At 39.3% G+C, this 16,962-nt stretch overlaps 1 protein-coding gene across 2 annotated transcripts in view; it reads left to right on the forward strand.

Annotated features, from left to right (window-relative positions):
* The first annotated feature begins 9,411 nt into the window (after positions 1-9,411).
* Positions 9,412-16,962, forward strand: part of AMMECR1 (AMMECR nuclear protein 1) — a 132,899-nt gene continuing 125,348 nt past the window's right edge. Inside the window, exon 1 of one of the 2 annotated variants that reach the window (XM_007992565.3) lies at positions 9,412-9,962. In XM_007992565.3, coding sequence (XP_007990756.2) covers positions 9,484-9,962 — 479 coding nt within the window. In that variant the 5' untranslated portion in view covers positions 9,412-9,483. The remainder of the gene's footprint in view (positions 9,963-16,962) is intronic. The other variant, XM_007992564.3, reaches the window with a different exon arrangement.

Consider the following 16,962-nt stretch of genomic DNA (forward strand, 5'->3'; position numbering starts at 1 on the left):
GGACTCAATCCTGGTTTTCACTTTTTTCTTTATAGTCCTTCTCTATTTTGTGTTGTCCAGACCATGGCTTCTAATACTATCTGTATGCTAACTCCTAAATTGATTTATCTAGTCTTGATTCATGACACGCATATCTGTCTACCTATTTCATATCCCTATTTGCATATTTAGTGGACACCTTAAACTTACATTGTCAAGAAGTCTTGATATCCCGTGGACCTGCTCCTGTCCTTATCTTTTCCATGTCAATATGTCATCACCACTTATTTGTTTACTCGAACCAGAAATCTAGTCATTATCATAAATTCTTTCCTTTTCCTGACCTCAACAAAATATGTGTCAGTAAGTCTTGTTGACTCTACCTCCAAAATTTACATAGAAATTCTCCCTTCTTTTTATCTTAACTGCCACCACCTAGGTCCAGGCCTATCCTGAATTACTGAAGTCTCCTGACTGATCTCCTTACCTCTGTTCTGTTCTCCTCCATTACATTCTCCAAATACCAGCAAAACTGATCTCACTAAACTGTCCAGTGTCTTTCCATTGCTCTTTGAATAAAAGCCAAATTATTTATCATGGCTACGAATGATCCACTCCTGTACCTCAATAAGGAAACAGAAGACTTGAACAACACTATACACCAACTAGAATTAACATATATCCATACAGCATTCCACCCAATAATAGCAGAATACATAATCTTCTCAAGTGCACATGAAACATTCTTCAGGACAGATCATAAGCTAGGTCATAAAAGAAACCTCAAAAAACTTAAAAGGATTGAAATCATACCAAATATATTATCTACCACCATGGAATGAAATTAGAAATAAAAAACACAAGGAAATTTGGGAAATTTACAAATATGTGGAAATTGAACAACACACTCCTAAATAACCAATAGGCCAAAAAGTCACAAGGGAAATTAGAAAATACTTTGGGACAAATGTAAACCACAAAATATCAAAACTTACAGGCCAGGCATGGTGGCTCACACCTGTAATCCCAGCACTTTGGGAGGCCAAGGTGGGTGGATCACTGGAGGTCACAAGTTTGAGACCAGCCTGGCCAACGTGGTGAAACCTTGTCTCTACTAAAAATACCAAAAAAATCGCCAGGCATGGTGATGCACTCTTGGAATCCCAGCTACTCACAAGGCTGAGGCAGGAGAATCTCTTGAACCCAGGAGGTAGAGGTTGCAGTGAGCTGAGATTGCACTACTGCACTCCAGCCTAGGAGACAGAGCACGACTCCATCTCAAACAAACAAACAAACAAAACAAAACAAAAGAAAAAAAGAAGAAAAGAAAAGAAAAAGAAACTTACGGGATGCAGCTAAAGAAGTGCTTAGAGGGGAAATGATAGCTATAATACCTATATTTAAAAAGAAGAAATAATTCAAATCAATAATCTAACCTGCCATCTAAGAAGCCAGATGAGCAAACAGAAGCAAACAGAAGGAAAGAAATAAAGATTGAAACAGAGATAAATGAAATCCAGAATAGAAAAACAGTAGAGAAAAGTAACCAAACCAAAAGCTGGTTCTTTGAAAAGAACAGCAAAATTGACAAGTCTTTAGTTAGACAAAAAAAGAGAAAAGACTGAAATTACTAAAATCAGAAATGAGAGAACATTACCACAGACCTTACAGAAATACAGGGAATTATAATAGAATACTAAGAGCATTTGTATGACAACAAATTAGATAAACCAGATGAAATGAACCAATTCCTAGAAACATACCGACTATCAAAAGTGACTCAAGAAGAAACAGAAAAATTTAACACACCTATAACAAATAACTAGATTGAGTCAGTAATAACAAAAACTCCCAGTGAGGGAGAGGGGAGTGGGGATGGTTAATGGCTATAAAAACATAGATGGAATGAATAAGATCTGGTATTTGATAATACAATACTCAACAATAATTTATTGTACATTTAAAAATAACTAAGAGTATAATTGGAATGTTTGTAATGCAAAGAAATGACAGATGCTTCAGGTGATGCATATCCCATTTTCCTGATGTGATTATTGTACATTGTATGCTAGTTTCAAAATATCTCACGTACTCCATAAATATATACACTATGAACACATAAAAAAATTCAAACTAAAAAATAAATAAATTTTAAAACTACCAACAAAGAAAAGCCCAGGACCAGATAGCTTCATTGGTAAAATCTACCACACATTTAAAGAAGAATAAACACCAAATCCTTCTCAGGCTCTTCCAAAAAATAGAAGAAGGAAACTTCCCAAATCATTTACGAGACCAGTATTTTCCTGATGCCAAAACTAAACAAAAACATCACAAGAAAACTCAGACCATTGAATGTAGATGTACTATGAATACAGATGTAAAAATCCTCAAAAATACTAGTAAATGGATCCAGCAACATATAAAAAATAATTATATACCATGACAAAGTGGGATTCATCTCAGGACTGGAAGGTTGGTTTACTATCCCAAAATTAATATAAACTATTAATTTTGTGGTATGTTAAAGTAATATACCACATCAACAACACAAAGAACAAAAACCACATGATCCTGTCAATAGACACAGTAAAAGCATTTGACAAAAAAATCCAACCTGTCATGATAAATTTAAAAAAAAAAACACTCAACAAACTAGGGTAGAAGGGACCTTCCTCAACCTAAGGGAAGCTATGAAAAATTCCCAGCTAACATCATACTTAATGCTAGAAGACACAAAGCTTTCCCCATTATATCTGGAATAAGATAAGGATGTCTGCTCTCATCAATTCTATTCAACATTGTACTAGAGGTTTTAGGCAAAGCAATTAGACAAGAGAAAAAAACTATATCCAGATTGGAAAGAAAGAAGTAAAACTATCAGATGACACGATCTTGTGTACACAAAATCTTAAGGAATCCAACAAAAAACTATTAGTAGTAAGAAATGAATTCAGCTAGGTGGCAAGGTACAAGATCTAAATTATATAATGAGGCCAGGTGTGATGGCTCACGCCTGTAATCCCAGAACTTTGGGAGACCGAGGTGGGCAGATCACTTGAGGTCAGGAGTTGGAGACCAGCCTGGCCAATATGGTGAAACCCTGACTCTACTACAAATATATAAATTAGCTGGGCACTGTGGCGTGCACCTGTAGTCCCAGCTACTTGGGAGGTTGAGGCAGGAGAATTGCTTGAACCTGGAGGGCAGAGGTTGCAGTAAGCCAAGATCATGCCACTGCACTCCAGCCTGGAGCGAGACTCCATCTCAAAAACAAAAAACAAAAAAACAAAAAAACTACAATGAACAATCCAAAACTGAAATTAACAAAATTATTCCATCTTCAATAGCATCAAAAAGAATAAAACATTTAGGAATAAATTTAACAAAAAAGTTTAAAATTGTAATCCCAACTTTGACTCTGAAGGTAAGATTCTAAAATGGTACCGTTAATTTGGAAAACAGTCTGTAGTTCCTGAAAAGGTTAAGCACAGAGTTACAATATAACACAATAACTCCACCACTAGGTATATACCCAAGAGAAATGAAAACACACATCTACACACAAACTTGTAAACGAATTTTCTTTGCAGCATTATTCATAACAACCCAAAAGTACAAATACCCAAATGTCAATCAATTGATGAATGGATAAACAAAATGTGGTATATCCATATAACAGTATGTTATTTGGCCATTAAAGGAATGAAGTACTGGTAGATGCTACAACATGGAGGAACCTTGAAAACATTATGTGAACTGAAATAAAGCAGACACAAAAAGGCAAATATTACATGATTCCATCTATATGAAATGCTCAGAATAGGTAAATCCATAGAGACAGAAAGGAGATTAGAGGTTGTCTGGGGCTGAAGAGGAATTGGAAGCAATGGAGAGTAACTGCTAATGAGTAATGGGGTATCTTTTTGGGGGTGATTAAAGTGTCCAAAATTGATTATGTTGAAGGTTGCATAATTACATGAATATTCTAAAAATCATCAAATTGTAAAATTTAAATGGGTGAGTGGTATCCTTTGTGAATTATATCTCAATAAAAAGAAGAAAGAAAGAACAAACAAGAGAATTCGGGAGGAAACACAGAGCAGAGTGTAGCATGGGAAATTTCAAGCTCCTTAGAAAAGCCATATGCTGCGGGCCGGGCGCGGTGGCTCAAGCCTGTAATCCCAGCACTTTGGGAGGCCGAGACGGGCGGATCACGAGGTCAGGAGATCGAGACCATCCTGGCTAACATGGTGAAACCCCGTTTCCACTAAAAAATACAAAAAACTAGCCAGGCGAGGTGGCGGGTGCCTGTAGTCCCAGCTACTCGTGAGGCTGAGGCAGGAGAATGGCGTGAACCCGGGAGGCGGAGCTTGCAGTGAGCTGAGATCCGGCCACTGCACTCCAGCCTGAGCGACAGAGCAAGACTCCGTCTCAAAAAAAAAAAAAAAAAAAAAATGCTACCATGAGGTATCTGCAGTAGAAATAGCAGCTTGAAGTTTTAGAAGACCATCAAGTGGCATGAAAGAAACCTAGAATCCCTTGTGGAATCTCGTGGATGCAGAAGGCAGCTGAGGATTAAGCAGCAGCCTACTTACCAGGCAGTGGCTGTGGCATAAGGTGAACAGCCCCAAAGAAAAGGCTGTACGGTGGATAGCCAACGTCAGGGGCCAGATGGAGGATCTGGCTGAAGTTTGGAGGGTTAGTGGCGCTACTAGGAGCTAGGGTAGGAATCCTGAATAGTAAGTAATGAGAGACGACTGAGCTTCGTGACACAATCATTGTGTGTTACTCATGCTGAGAGAATAAGCCATAAATTGTGAACATTTAAGCAGTGAATAGAGTGAGACAAAATGAGCTACACTTCAACTGGGATCCAGCAGAGGTTATGGGGATCAGATTTCTGCTCCTTGGTTCCATGAGTGAGTTTGAACTTTAAATTGATTATTTGTACAAGAGAGACTTAATTCAGAACAGACTTTTATATTTTAATTGACAATATTAATCCTCACCCTGCCCAAACTGTGCCTCCAACCAACTGGAATAGGTGCCCCAGAACACAATGAGATTAGTCAAACAGCTATATTTTTATAATTAAATTTTGAGGTGAGGCCCATTGGGCTTCATCATGTACATTTTCAAACCCCAATATATGTACAGAAGCTAGTAGATGAATTCTTTTAAAAAGAGAGAAAAGAGAAAAACAGTCAAGTAAAGACTTTTTCAAACTATAGTAGACACCTTCACGTTTTGATTGTTCACAATTCCTCTAACTGCCCTAAATAACACTCTGTTTGATCATCATCTTCCTAAGAAGCCTTTTTCTCCAATCTACAACTAGCTAGCTTTATTGATTCTTCCACATTCAGAGTAGATCTCAGCATATCTAAATCTCATTAAGGAGTTTATAGAACTTTCTCTAAAGGAAATAGGTAACAAAACAACATTCAATTAGTTTGTACTCAAGTTGACAATAGAAGATGTAAATGAAACAACTAGAAAACAAGGTAGATCATGGTACTTTCACTCATAAATGTGTTCATTAGATAAAGAATTTTGGAAAGAAGGATCTGTTTTGTAATCAGAAAAACAAAAACTGATTTACCAATTTGAATTGAAAAGTAGGTAAAGAATTTCAGTATTTACTCACGTATTCATTCAAACATAAAAGGGAACTGATTACCACCTCCACCACAACAACCATGTGTTATATGTGTACAAGGTTAGATCAAAGTGGTAGCTAAGAATATTACATTCTGCAGTTGTTCAAGGATGACAGTTGAGAAAGTTTGATGACAGAGGATAAAAATAACACTTGTTTGGGCATAAATGGCAGGTTTTTTTTTTCAATGAAATATGTGAATGTTTCCCCTTTTACCTACAACCCCAGAAACCTAAGAAAATAATTTTGCAACATTAAGTTCACTACCTCATCAAATTATAATTATTCTTATTTTCTGAAATGAAAAAATAACTATGTTATAAACATGAGAACAAATTGAGGCAATGATAATATATTAAGTAACTATTGGGTTTAATTCAATTACTAGCTTTGCTGCACAGTAAATAATATGCATAACCTCTGTTCAAGTATTTTTTTCCACAGTTGTAAAACAAAGCCTTTGACAGGAGTTAGTTAACAGCAATTTAGAGCTGCCTCTAAATTGCAGAAATAAAGATGCTCACAATTTGAATGTGCTTTGTTGACAAACAGACTATGGCCTATTTATTTTATTTTTTTAAGTGGAATCTTCAGCTCCCCGATTGACAGTCAGTTACAAAGAGAGGAAGGCACCTTAAAGTTTCCTCTGGAGGGTATATCACTGCACTCCAGTATCAGCAGTGGGTAGAAACCATGTGCTCTATCATACTTTGACCTTTATACTTCAAGCCAAGAGAATCCTGAGCAAGGTCAGTTTTTCTATCCATGCAGTGTGCACTTTGCATAGATGTAAAAAAATTTTTTTTCACAGAATTTGTTCTGTGGATTTCGTTTATGTTTGAATGAAATATGTTTCTTTTTATGCTGGTGACTTTGCAAGAAAACCAGGCCAGGAGAGGCATTTCCTCAAAGGCCTAAAGGAGACATTACCACCACTACCACTACTTGCCAAGGGATTTATAAAGCATCCTGAGGCTCAAGGTTAGTATGGGAGATGAGCCAGGCTCAGGAGAAGTTAACACAAAGATAAAGGTTAGTGTTTTCCCCCATTTTAGTTAGCCAATACAACAAAGTACTTAGATAGTAACCCCTAGCGGTCAGGTAATGATGTCTTTTCTGCAATTATCACATTGTGTTTGTCTATTTTCTTTATGCTAGTGAGGTTTGGAATTGGAATTGAAAATCCTCTAGGGAAAAGCTATTTTTGTAATTCAGCTGGGGTGTCCTTGTCTTTGGGTTTTCCCATTGCATCAGTCCCTTAGCCTGGCAGGATAGCCATGATAGTGCTTTGTCTTTTAGATGAAATGCAGAACTAAGGACATGACTACTGGTGCTTATTAAAGATTCCTTGCTATTTTTCACAAGAGTAGGGGCGTTAGACTCTTGTCTACTGGCCAAATTCTAAATTGGGAGATTACATTCTGCTTTCCTAAATTCCCCTAGCAGAAGCAGCCATCCATGATATCCTACTTTGCTTCCTGTGCTAAACTGTTTTGTGATGTCATTAAATGGTTCTGGTTTTTTACTCTAGAAATGATCACTTTAGTGGGGTGGGGAGTAAATTGATACCTATTGTCTGATATTATGTTCAATCTAGTTTCAAAAAAATTAAAAGGTAGGCTGTGATAGTTAAGGACAAAGTACAAAACACCCTAACCTACAAAATACCATAACGTACCAGTTGTGGTGTTTTTTAAAAAAAACCAATCTGCTTTCTCTTCTGTAACATAGACAAAATATTAATGCATTTTTTTTTTGCTCCACTAGTAGTTGACAAAGAATTGTTATTTGTTTCAAACATAAGGTTAATTCTAACAGTGATGAAGTTTGAGAGGATGAAATTACATATCACTGACCAATTAAACTATCTCTTTTGTCTTTAGGCTGCACCTAACCATTCCAGACTTTCATTTGTCTATCTCATAAAATCTTTTTGGAAGGAGATTTTTTCATCTTTCCTTGGTAACATATTTCAGTGTCTCTCAATCTTTCCATAAAAACTAAGTTATTATTTCTGTTTAACCTCAGTTGCACCTGCTGAAGTGTAATGTCACTATCTTTTGTCCATCAGTAGCCTTATTATCATATATTGTTAGTGAGAGGCAATATAGTATAATGGCATGGTTTTTGGAATCAGACATGCCGGCATTCCAATCCTAGCTCTGTTACTTTCTAGGTGTGTGATCTTGGGCAAATTACTTCTGAGGTTTAATAGCCTCATCTGTTAATAAGTAACCTCAGAGCATTGTTGTGAAGATAAAATGAGATAATATCTTATTCTGAAGGATTATGGGGTAGGACGAGGTATAGTACTGGGCACCTAAAAAGCATTCAGTACATACTATAATAGCTATCTGATTATGTGCCATGTATCTGACTTAATTCATAAACTCTTTGAGAGTGGGAGGCATACTTCCTGCGCACGCCCTGGATTTCAACAGAAGTATAGTGTTGTGCACATAGTATGGTGCAGAGGCTCAATATTACTGAATGAATAAATTGTTTTGTTTTTATTCCCTGAGTGGAATGAACAGCCCCCAGCTATCTGCAAGATCCCACGCATGTAGATAAAAGGTGACAAAAATCAATCTGCAGTTTTTAAATATGCAGATACCTGACTTTATCTAGATGTTCTAGCATGGTGTAGATACAATGCAAATAACTTACACTTTCTATCAGGTTCATTTCTACAAATTTTAACATTTATTGTCATTATTTTTATTATTAAGCTACACTTAGGCACCTAGAAAGGGACTGACTCATATGCCTCCTCATCCATCCAAGCATTTAATTGAGAAATTTTAAAAATGAATATTAAGAGCTAATTATATACTTAAACAAAATCTTTCAATTTGTGACTAAGTACATTACCTTCCCTATTTATCTCTAAGATCTGAGCACTACAGATAATATTCCTAATTGCTTTTTACCCAAGCCAAGAAATAAAAACCAAAACCAGAAAAGTCCACCACTGCAAGTCCCAAAGCACAATTAATATCTTTGAACCAGTGAAGTATTAGTTAGGACTTTATTTTTGGCTTTTAAATGTTTACAAACGGCTAGGAGGGTAAGTTGGGGGAACAAGTACAAGATACATAGATTCAATCGGACTTGAATATTTCTCCATAAGGAAAGGAAAGAGTACCCTGGTGTGTGCTTAGGCTGGAATTAAAAAGAGCAGCGTGGCCATTTCCCCGACTGCTTTGTACATACTTAACAGGGGCGGTCTCAGGTATGGAGCTTCAGGCACCTGCTCGCTCACACTCCAACAGTTCAGAAACCCGTGTATTTGAGGCCGGGTGGCTCAGGTTCCACGTAACTGGGCTTAAGTGTCATTAATACTACTTGCAGCGGGGGTCACTGAGCTGTGCTTTGGGACCTGGATGCTTACTTCGGACTTTCTCCTTTCTTCCCCCCTGCCCCCACTAGTTTCTCTTTCCCTCCTTCCTTCCCAGGCGTGCCCACCTCTTCCCTTAGCTCCCACTTTCCACTATCTGACTCTTGTTTCCTTCACCTTCCTTTCTAATCGGCTTCCTGGCTTCCATCCTCTGCCGGCCGCAGAGATTGAGATTCGGGCTGGGGCTGGGGCTGCGGCTCAGAAGAGGCACGAGTCCGGCGGGACAAGCGCGAGGCGCCTAGCCGCGAAAGCGAGGAGCGCGCACCGAGGCGGGGGCGCGCGCAGGGCAGCCGCGTGGCTAGGCAGACGGGGCCGGGAACGGCGCGCGCGCGCCCCGCCAGCCTCTGGCGCGCCCCCGGCGGCCTGGGCCGCAGCGTGCTCGCCCCCGCCGCCAGCTCGCCTCACTTATGGGTCGGAAACGCTGCGTGGGGGAGACTGTTCCAAGATGGCGGCGGGTTGCTGCGGGGTGAAGAAGCAGAAACTGTCCAGTTCGCCCCCCTCTGGCTCGGGTGGCGGTGGTGGCGCCTCCTCCTCCTCCCACTGCAGCGGAGAGAGCCAGTGCCGAGCTGGGGAGCTGGGACTAGGAGGCGCCGGTACGCGGCTCAACGGGCTGGGAGGTCTAACCGGAGGAGGTAGCGGCAGCGGCTGTACCCTCTCTCCCCCCCAGGGCTGCGGCGGCGGCGGCGGCGGCGGGGGGATAGCCCTGTCGCCACCTCCGAGCTGCGGAGTGGGGACCCTACTTTCTACCCCGGCCGCCGCCACCTCTTCCTCACCCTCCTCATCGTCCGCCGCCTCGTCCTCATCGCCGGGCTCCCGGAAGATGGTGGTGTCAGCAGAGATGTGCTGCTTTTGCTTCGATGTGCTCTACTGTCACCTGTACGGATACCAGCAGCCCCGGACCCCCCGATTCACCAACGAGCCCTAGTGAGTACCGTGCCCTCCGCCGCCCTCTCCCTTGCGCTCGGGATGGGGCTCAGAGTTGAGGCAAAGTGCGAGTCCGCCTCCCGGCCGGCAGATGCCCCTGCCCTCTCGCTGCCCGGGTCCCCGGAGCCACTCAACTGAACTAAGGGCACCCTGCGCTTTTTGCCTTCCGAGGCAGGCACCCCACACTTGGAGCAGGGTGCTGCTGCGAGGGGTGGCCCCGTGGCTCCTAGAGGTGTTAGCTTTCTCTTTGCGATGACTTCGAGGAGTTTTGACCCCTTTACTTGTCTTCTTCACCACCCCCACCACCCCTCACCCTGTCCCGGTTTTGGAGATCTGGGTTACTCAAGGTGTTGACCTCTCCTCACTTTGGTTTCCGTTACCCCAAGTGAAAGCCCCGCCAGTATTCCCGCCCCGCGTACCTTGCACATGGAGAACTACTATCCCATTGCAGGGCGAAAAATAGCAAGTATCCAACTTCTGTTAGTGATGGAACTTAGCTCTGGAGCTTGTGAGGTTACCCATCTTTTCCTCTGGGTTTCCTTGTGCCCTGGGAAGGGGGGAGGTTTCTTAAAACACATTTTCCCTTACTACTTATTTTTATCCAAATACACCCGTTAAAATGTGTTTCTCGTGAAGCGAGCGCACTGCCGGCTTCCTCACATTTGAAGAGTGAGACCTTTTTTTTTTTTTTTTTTTTTTCATTCCACTGTCTGGATAATAGCTCATTCAAAGAGAACTGTCCCCACAGAGCCACTGTCAGTTTGTACATTAAGCGTGCATTCGCTTTTGTGTCGATTTCACTTTTTAAGAAATCCATGTTATACTCGATGATTTGAGAACAGTTAAATAGTAAATGTGTAGGAATTGTTATGGTTTCCTTTGGTTTTGTACCTTAAATTATCTTACCCTTCAAGTGTGTGGTTGAAAAATTCTAAAATAGCACTGTTACAGCTAAAAGCCAGGTTAATTCTAATCCCTGTCCATTTGCATGTGTGGGAGATGGGGCATATGGTTTTTTTTTTTTAATGTGTAAACTGAATGTAAACTGACTTTTTGAGTTAAATGCTAGACAGAATGTAAAGACCAAGAGAGGGCAGAATGAGAAAAAGTGCAATTGCTTTTATTTGAGTACTTAGCATCAACAAGAAAAATAATACAGGAAAAATTTCAGTGAAACTCGTACTGAAAGGCATCACCCCCTTTTCCAGCTAAAAGTGCCGCTTGTCCCCCATATCATAAATACCTTAATTGATGTTCTTTTAAAACTGCTTCATTTTGTGAGATTAGAGGATTGGACTACTATTGTATAAGTATAAACACTTCTGCCTAGACTAAAATATTAAATTAATATGTAAAGTGGAAATTACAATAAAGTGTCCTGGAAATTGTGCATTTGTACTGTTTGTTTTATTTGGCTTTTATTCTTTAAATGTCTTAATTTTGTGTGACTCTTCTGTGGTCTGTGCATTTTCTTTTAGACTTGGTTAATCTTTGGGCATTGGTTCATGAGAAGTGCATGAAAGAGCATCCAGGAGAACACTTTGTCAAACAAATATCTTTATAAATTTCATAGTGTTAATTCTAGAAGCTTAAATCCTAAGTCCACACCTTTATTTAGCCAATTAATTTTTTTGGTTAAGAAGTAAAATTGATTTTGAAAAGACTGCCATGTAAAAAAATCTATGAAATATTTATTAGCTTGAGTCACTTATTTGTGACTTTTCTGCCTTCTCTTGGATGTCTGTGATATATTAAAGCTAATCCTGGGATGATACTTAGGTTGGCTCTGCAAAGTCATGGGACTGCAAAAATTCACTCCTGTTTAGTTCTTGAGCTGTTACATGAGTTTGGCAAAGGCTGCTTTAGTATTCACGCTCCATTGCTCCAAAGCATATGAGAACACACTTTCAGGAGGTGCTATTTTCACACATTTTAAAGTGAGTTTGGGTTAACTCAATGACTATAGCAAGAATTTTAAAAGGAAAGTGAGCTTGACCAGTTCATACAGAAAATGCTTTTGAAAATTTCATTTTAAGAGTAGCCACTTTGCACACATATTTAGGTATTATTCTCTTCAAACACCCCAGCCCCTGGATTTCTTTTTCATGGAATTAAGCAGATGATAGGACACACTTTTGACCGCTGTGGATATGTTGAAACGGTGGTGGAAGAAGAATAACTATTATCATTTAGCAGACCTTGAATGTGTCAAGTATTCTATAAAATAACTAATGTAGAGTAGACACTGAAGATGACCAAGTGGAGAATGAAAGTTCACTTAAGTGGAAAATGGACTGTCTTATTTCCATGTATCTTCAACTCATTTTTGAGGTGTACTGTGGAAAATTCAGGAAAGCTTCCTCATTATGGGAGGGAAATAACTAAGCATTTCAACAGTGCCTTAGTAAGTACCACACATTTGTCTTTCTGTTTTACATATTTAACAGCATTGTGTACTTATTAGTGTTGCTTTATCCTAAGTGCCATAAGACATAAACAGACATAACTGGGATTTTTTTTTTCTCCTAGTTATTATCATGTCATGAGCAGTGTGTTTGCCCACCAGATGTTGTGCTTTTGACAATTTTAACTTCTCATACATAAATGCACACTCTTTTCATCCCTTCCTAGGACTTTTCTCTCAGAATGTCTGTAACTGGTGAAATCCTCATTTTATGGGTTTAGAAGCTCTAGATCCATCAGTTAGTTATCCTTCCACTCAGTATTGAGGGGATGTCAACATATGAACAGGCTGTCTGGATACAAATTCTTCACTGTTGCTCCCATTTTTTGATTACCCAATTGCAGAAAGCATTGTACAGGCAAGTTTGTGCACAGAAATCTGGTTAAAGACATGAGGAAAACTTAACTTTACTGCATTTTGATATTCAAAATCAGCAGTCTTGGATTTATGTCAGGGAGCCCAGAAAGCTATTTTATAGGAACCTGTTTGCTACTATAAAGGGATCCACTGTGCCAGGTGTTGAGCTAGTTAGACTCCAGAGCAGTCATTCTTAACTTTGGCTGCACATTGGAATCACTGGGAAGTTATTAAAAATATTGATGCCTGAGCCCCAACTCCAGAGATTCTGACTTAATTGGTCTTGGATGGGGCCTGGGAATCAGGATTAGTAAAAGCTCACCAGGTGAGTTTAATGTGCAGCCAAGGTGGCGAACCACAGGTTATATTCTGAATCTTTCTCTTGAGATCTGGATAATTGGGGCTAGGGTAGTGCCTTGGAATCTGTATTTTATGAGCACCCTAAATTTCAGTAAACAACCGATTTGAGAAACTCTTGCATTGTGGTCTGCAGAAGACATCACCGGGGAAATCATTACAAATGTAATCTCTCAGGCCCCGCCTCAGACCTGCTGAATTAGAGTCTGCATTTTAACAAGCTTCTCAGGTGATTCTTATGCACATTAAAGTTTGAGAAGGACTAGTTCTCAGACTTTGTAGTACATCATAATCTATGGTGCTTGTTAAAACACAAATTGTTGGGCCCCATTCCCAGAGTTTCTGATTCAGTTGGTGTGGGGTGGGGCTGTGAATTTGCATTTCTAACAAGTTCCCTGGTGATGCTGATGCTACAGTTCCAGGGCCACACGTTAAGAACCTAGGGAGAGAGAAGTGAGGACCTGAATAAGTACTTGAATGACTGTAATGGAATGGCAATTTTCAAGGCCAGTTTTCAGTATAAAACTTCCTGCTTCTGTGTCACTATGCTTTAGCATGTTCATTCTAACTTAGCACCCAGGAGATTGAGTGCTGCCGAGAGTGTGAAGAGTCTGAGGTTCTCAGGATGGTTTTAGTTGAGGGGTGAGGGCGACTCTTGGAAACCTGTGGTATGATTTTAGGTCCTTTTTCAGAAATTGTTAAATGTAAGGGATACATTTTAGGAATTAAAAACATTACAAATATGATACCTTAAGGTGAATTGTATTGATTTTAATAAGTAAAGCCCCCTTTGTTCCCATAAAATGCTCTTATGATTCTTTCACTAACATATTGTGAAAAGATTTTAAAAGCTTTTATTTATGCTTATGGTTGCTGGATTTCATTTTAAGACCCCCTCTGTAACAAAAATATGAAATGATTCTGCTAAAGCACTGGGATTGTTCAGTCTTATATCTTTAATGCTGCTGCGTGTCATGTTACTTGAACTTTTTATTTTAATCATCTTACCACCTTTGAAGTTAACGCAATACTACATTTTTTTATGGACCATAGCACGTAGAAGATTCTTTATTATTAAAGTACATCAGTAAGTGTGGTTTTAAATTGCAATTAATTAAATGTATTTTTTTAAAAATCCACTCCCAGATATGCAGATTGTGAGACTCTGAAGAGGTGTTTGAACAGTTAACTCTTTCTCATCTTGCCACCGTAGTCAAGTTACTGTTTTTCAGTGTGCATGGGAGGAATTGGGTTGTGTTGGGGAGTAGGCATTTTGTTTCCACAGAACTGTAGCAATCCTATTGCACTATCAAAAAGATGATTTGATAGTGCAGCTCAGGTTAAAGTGATATTAAATTTGCATTTTTAAACATGAGCCATTATATTTCTATGTTTTCTGATGAAGATTGACCAGAATAGCCAGAAGATGTATCTGTCTATCACAGATGATGCCATGAGGCCATGACAGATTTCCTTATCCACACTAACGTAACGGTACTAACTTGCATTCTCTGGTCATAATGTATAGTTTTTCTTGTAAAAGAAAAACACTGTCTGAAAAATTGTTGAGTCTTTTTGAAGGTGTAACTTTTTTTTTTTTTAAACAATGTTGATTCCCATTGAAAGACAATCTGATGTCATATCTTACAGATAGAAAAGAAGGCAGGCATCTTCCCAGTTGTCAGTTGTTCTGTAAAAACCATCAGTGACTGAGCTAGAAGGATGGAGACATATAAATCACAAAATTGTTTTTATATCCATGCATAAAGGTGTATGTGAGACAAGGTATATTTAGTTAAAAAGAAAATGCTTATTTTGCTTTCTCCCCCATATGGCCAAACGGAGTGATAATTTAGCCCATAATTTTTCTTGCTTATGAATTATGTTTGTGCTGCACTCAGGTTTCAGTTAGCGGGTGGCAGCCAAGTAGGAATCTCTGCTGAAATCTCTCAGTCCAATAGGAAGAAAGACCACTACTGAAAAAGCAAAAAATGGTCTGTTAACCCATGCATGAGTTGTTTTTCTAAGTATGTGTTTCTCAGGCACATGTTAACGTTTGTGTTGTTGTCTTTTTAAAAACTATGCTTTTTGAAACCAAATTTGTGTCATAAATACTAAAACCTTTAGCTGCAGTGGATTATATTTTTGAAGTGAGTTGCATTTCCTATTTATAGATAATTTTACTTTTTGAGAATTTATGTGTGAAACACTAAAACTTGTGTAATGAGATTAGTCAGTTCCCAAGTTTTCCTGATTTCAATAGGCATTATTCTGTACTCTCGATGTCACACATGCTTGGCTCTTATAAAGCAGCACAATGACCAGGGCTTTTACATTTAAATTTTGTTAAATAGTCTCTTTTTCAAACTTGTGTAATAATGTCTCTTTTTGATACTGTTCTGAATCAATTAAGCTAAGTAAGTGAGGACCAGCAGTAAAACCCAGCATCTGCCAAGAATGGACCCTCAATGTCTAAGCTGTCTTTCCACAATCAGTAATTGGGCAGTTGCTCACAGGACACTGGAGACAGTGTGGGAAACCAGTGGTTGTGTAGGTGGGAAGAGTAGATTCCCAACAGTAAGCTTATTTAGAGTTTAGCTTCTGTAGTTAGTGTTGCTAAGAGCAAAAATGACCCACAGCTTATGTAGTATAAAGAAAATAACCTAAAGGAAGAAGTACAGTGTAATAGTATAGTTGGTTGGGTGGAGCATATTTTATGTTCAGTCCAACTATAAGTGGCATCTTTTGTATCAAGTGTGGGTGTATTTTCTACAGCTCTTAATGTTTCAGACATTGAAACTTGCTCAAAGTTAAAAATGTTAGTGTTGAATAGCTGAGTGGAAATTATATGTCACTGGAGGAAAAAAACCCTGTTTTTGTAAAAAAGCATGTACATTATCCTGAGTTCCATGGTTGGAAACCAGAAAAATAGAAGAAATAGTTCTATCCTCACAAAGTTCACAGTCCTGTTCAAGATATGATACCATTATCAAAGTTGCTTGAAATACTTACAAAGCAATATATCCATGATTGTAGATTAATAAAATACACATAAAATACCTACACATGGAAATGACATGGAATAAAGGAGTGGTCAGGGAGAAGGCTATAGGGAGGGAATAACTGGAACCAAGTGTTGAAATGGAGGAGGTACAGACATCATTGGTAGAGTCTCTTTGACCAGTAGATCTTGAAGTCTTACTTGGTTGTTCTTAAACCCATTGCTGTCACCACCACACCCCTTGCCACAGGACTTGGGGATTCCCAGCAGCTGTCTTCAGTCAGCAACTTTCACTCTCAGCATTCTTCATATCACTCCCCTTGCTCTGGTCTCTAAGATCATAAAACTTCAAGGAAATTAAAAGTAGCCTTTGTGTTGAGAATCCTCTGGGGAGGCTGGATAAGAGATCTTGCATCTGCTTATAGTTTCTTGTATTAGGAAGAGAACAGGATTTGCAGAAGAGTCCTCTAGAGTATCAGATGAATTGGGAGAAAAGTCTCAAGATAGGGGAGACTAACTAGGCTTAAGGTTATGAGGGCAGTAGGAAAACTGGCATTGGAAGGTGGGAAAGCCACCCCAGGGGCAGAGTTTGTGAATATAGGAATGTTGCAAAATTAAGAATTGGAAGAAGTTATCAGCATATGCAAGGGGTGGTACTCTAGGGCCAGGTTTTGTGTAGGAGTGGAAAGATTGTAGCTCACCTGTTTTTGGCTTCCATCATTGCCTCTTCTTTTCTTGGCTCTGTGCCTAGCTATTCTTGTGCTCAGAAAAAGTTTGTTAAACAGCTCTGTTGAAATGGCTATGAAATTTGATCACAGGTA

Source organism: Chlorocebus sabaeus, chromosome X (genome assembly GCF_047675955.1).
Source record: "Chlorocebus sabaeus isolate Y175 chromosome X, mChlSab1.0.hap1, whole genome shotgun sequence".
Lineage (NCBI taxonomy): Eukaryota > Metazoa > Chordata > Mammalia > Primates > Cercopithecidae > Chlorocebus > Chlorocebus sabaeus.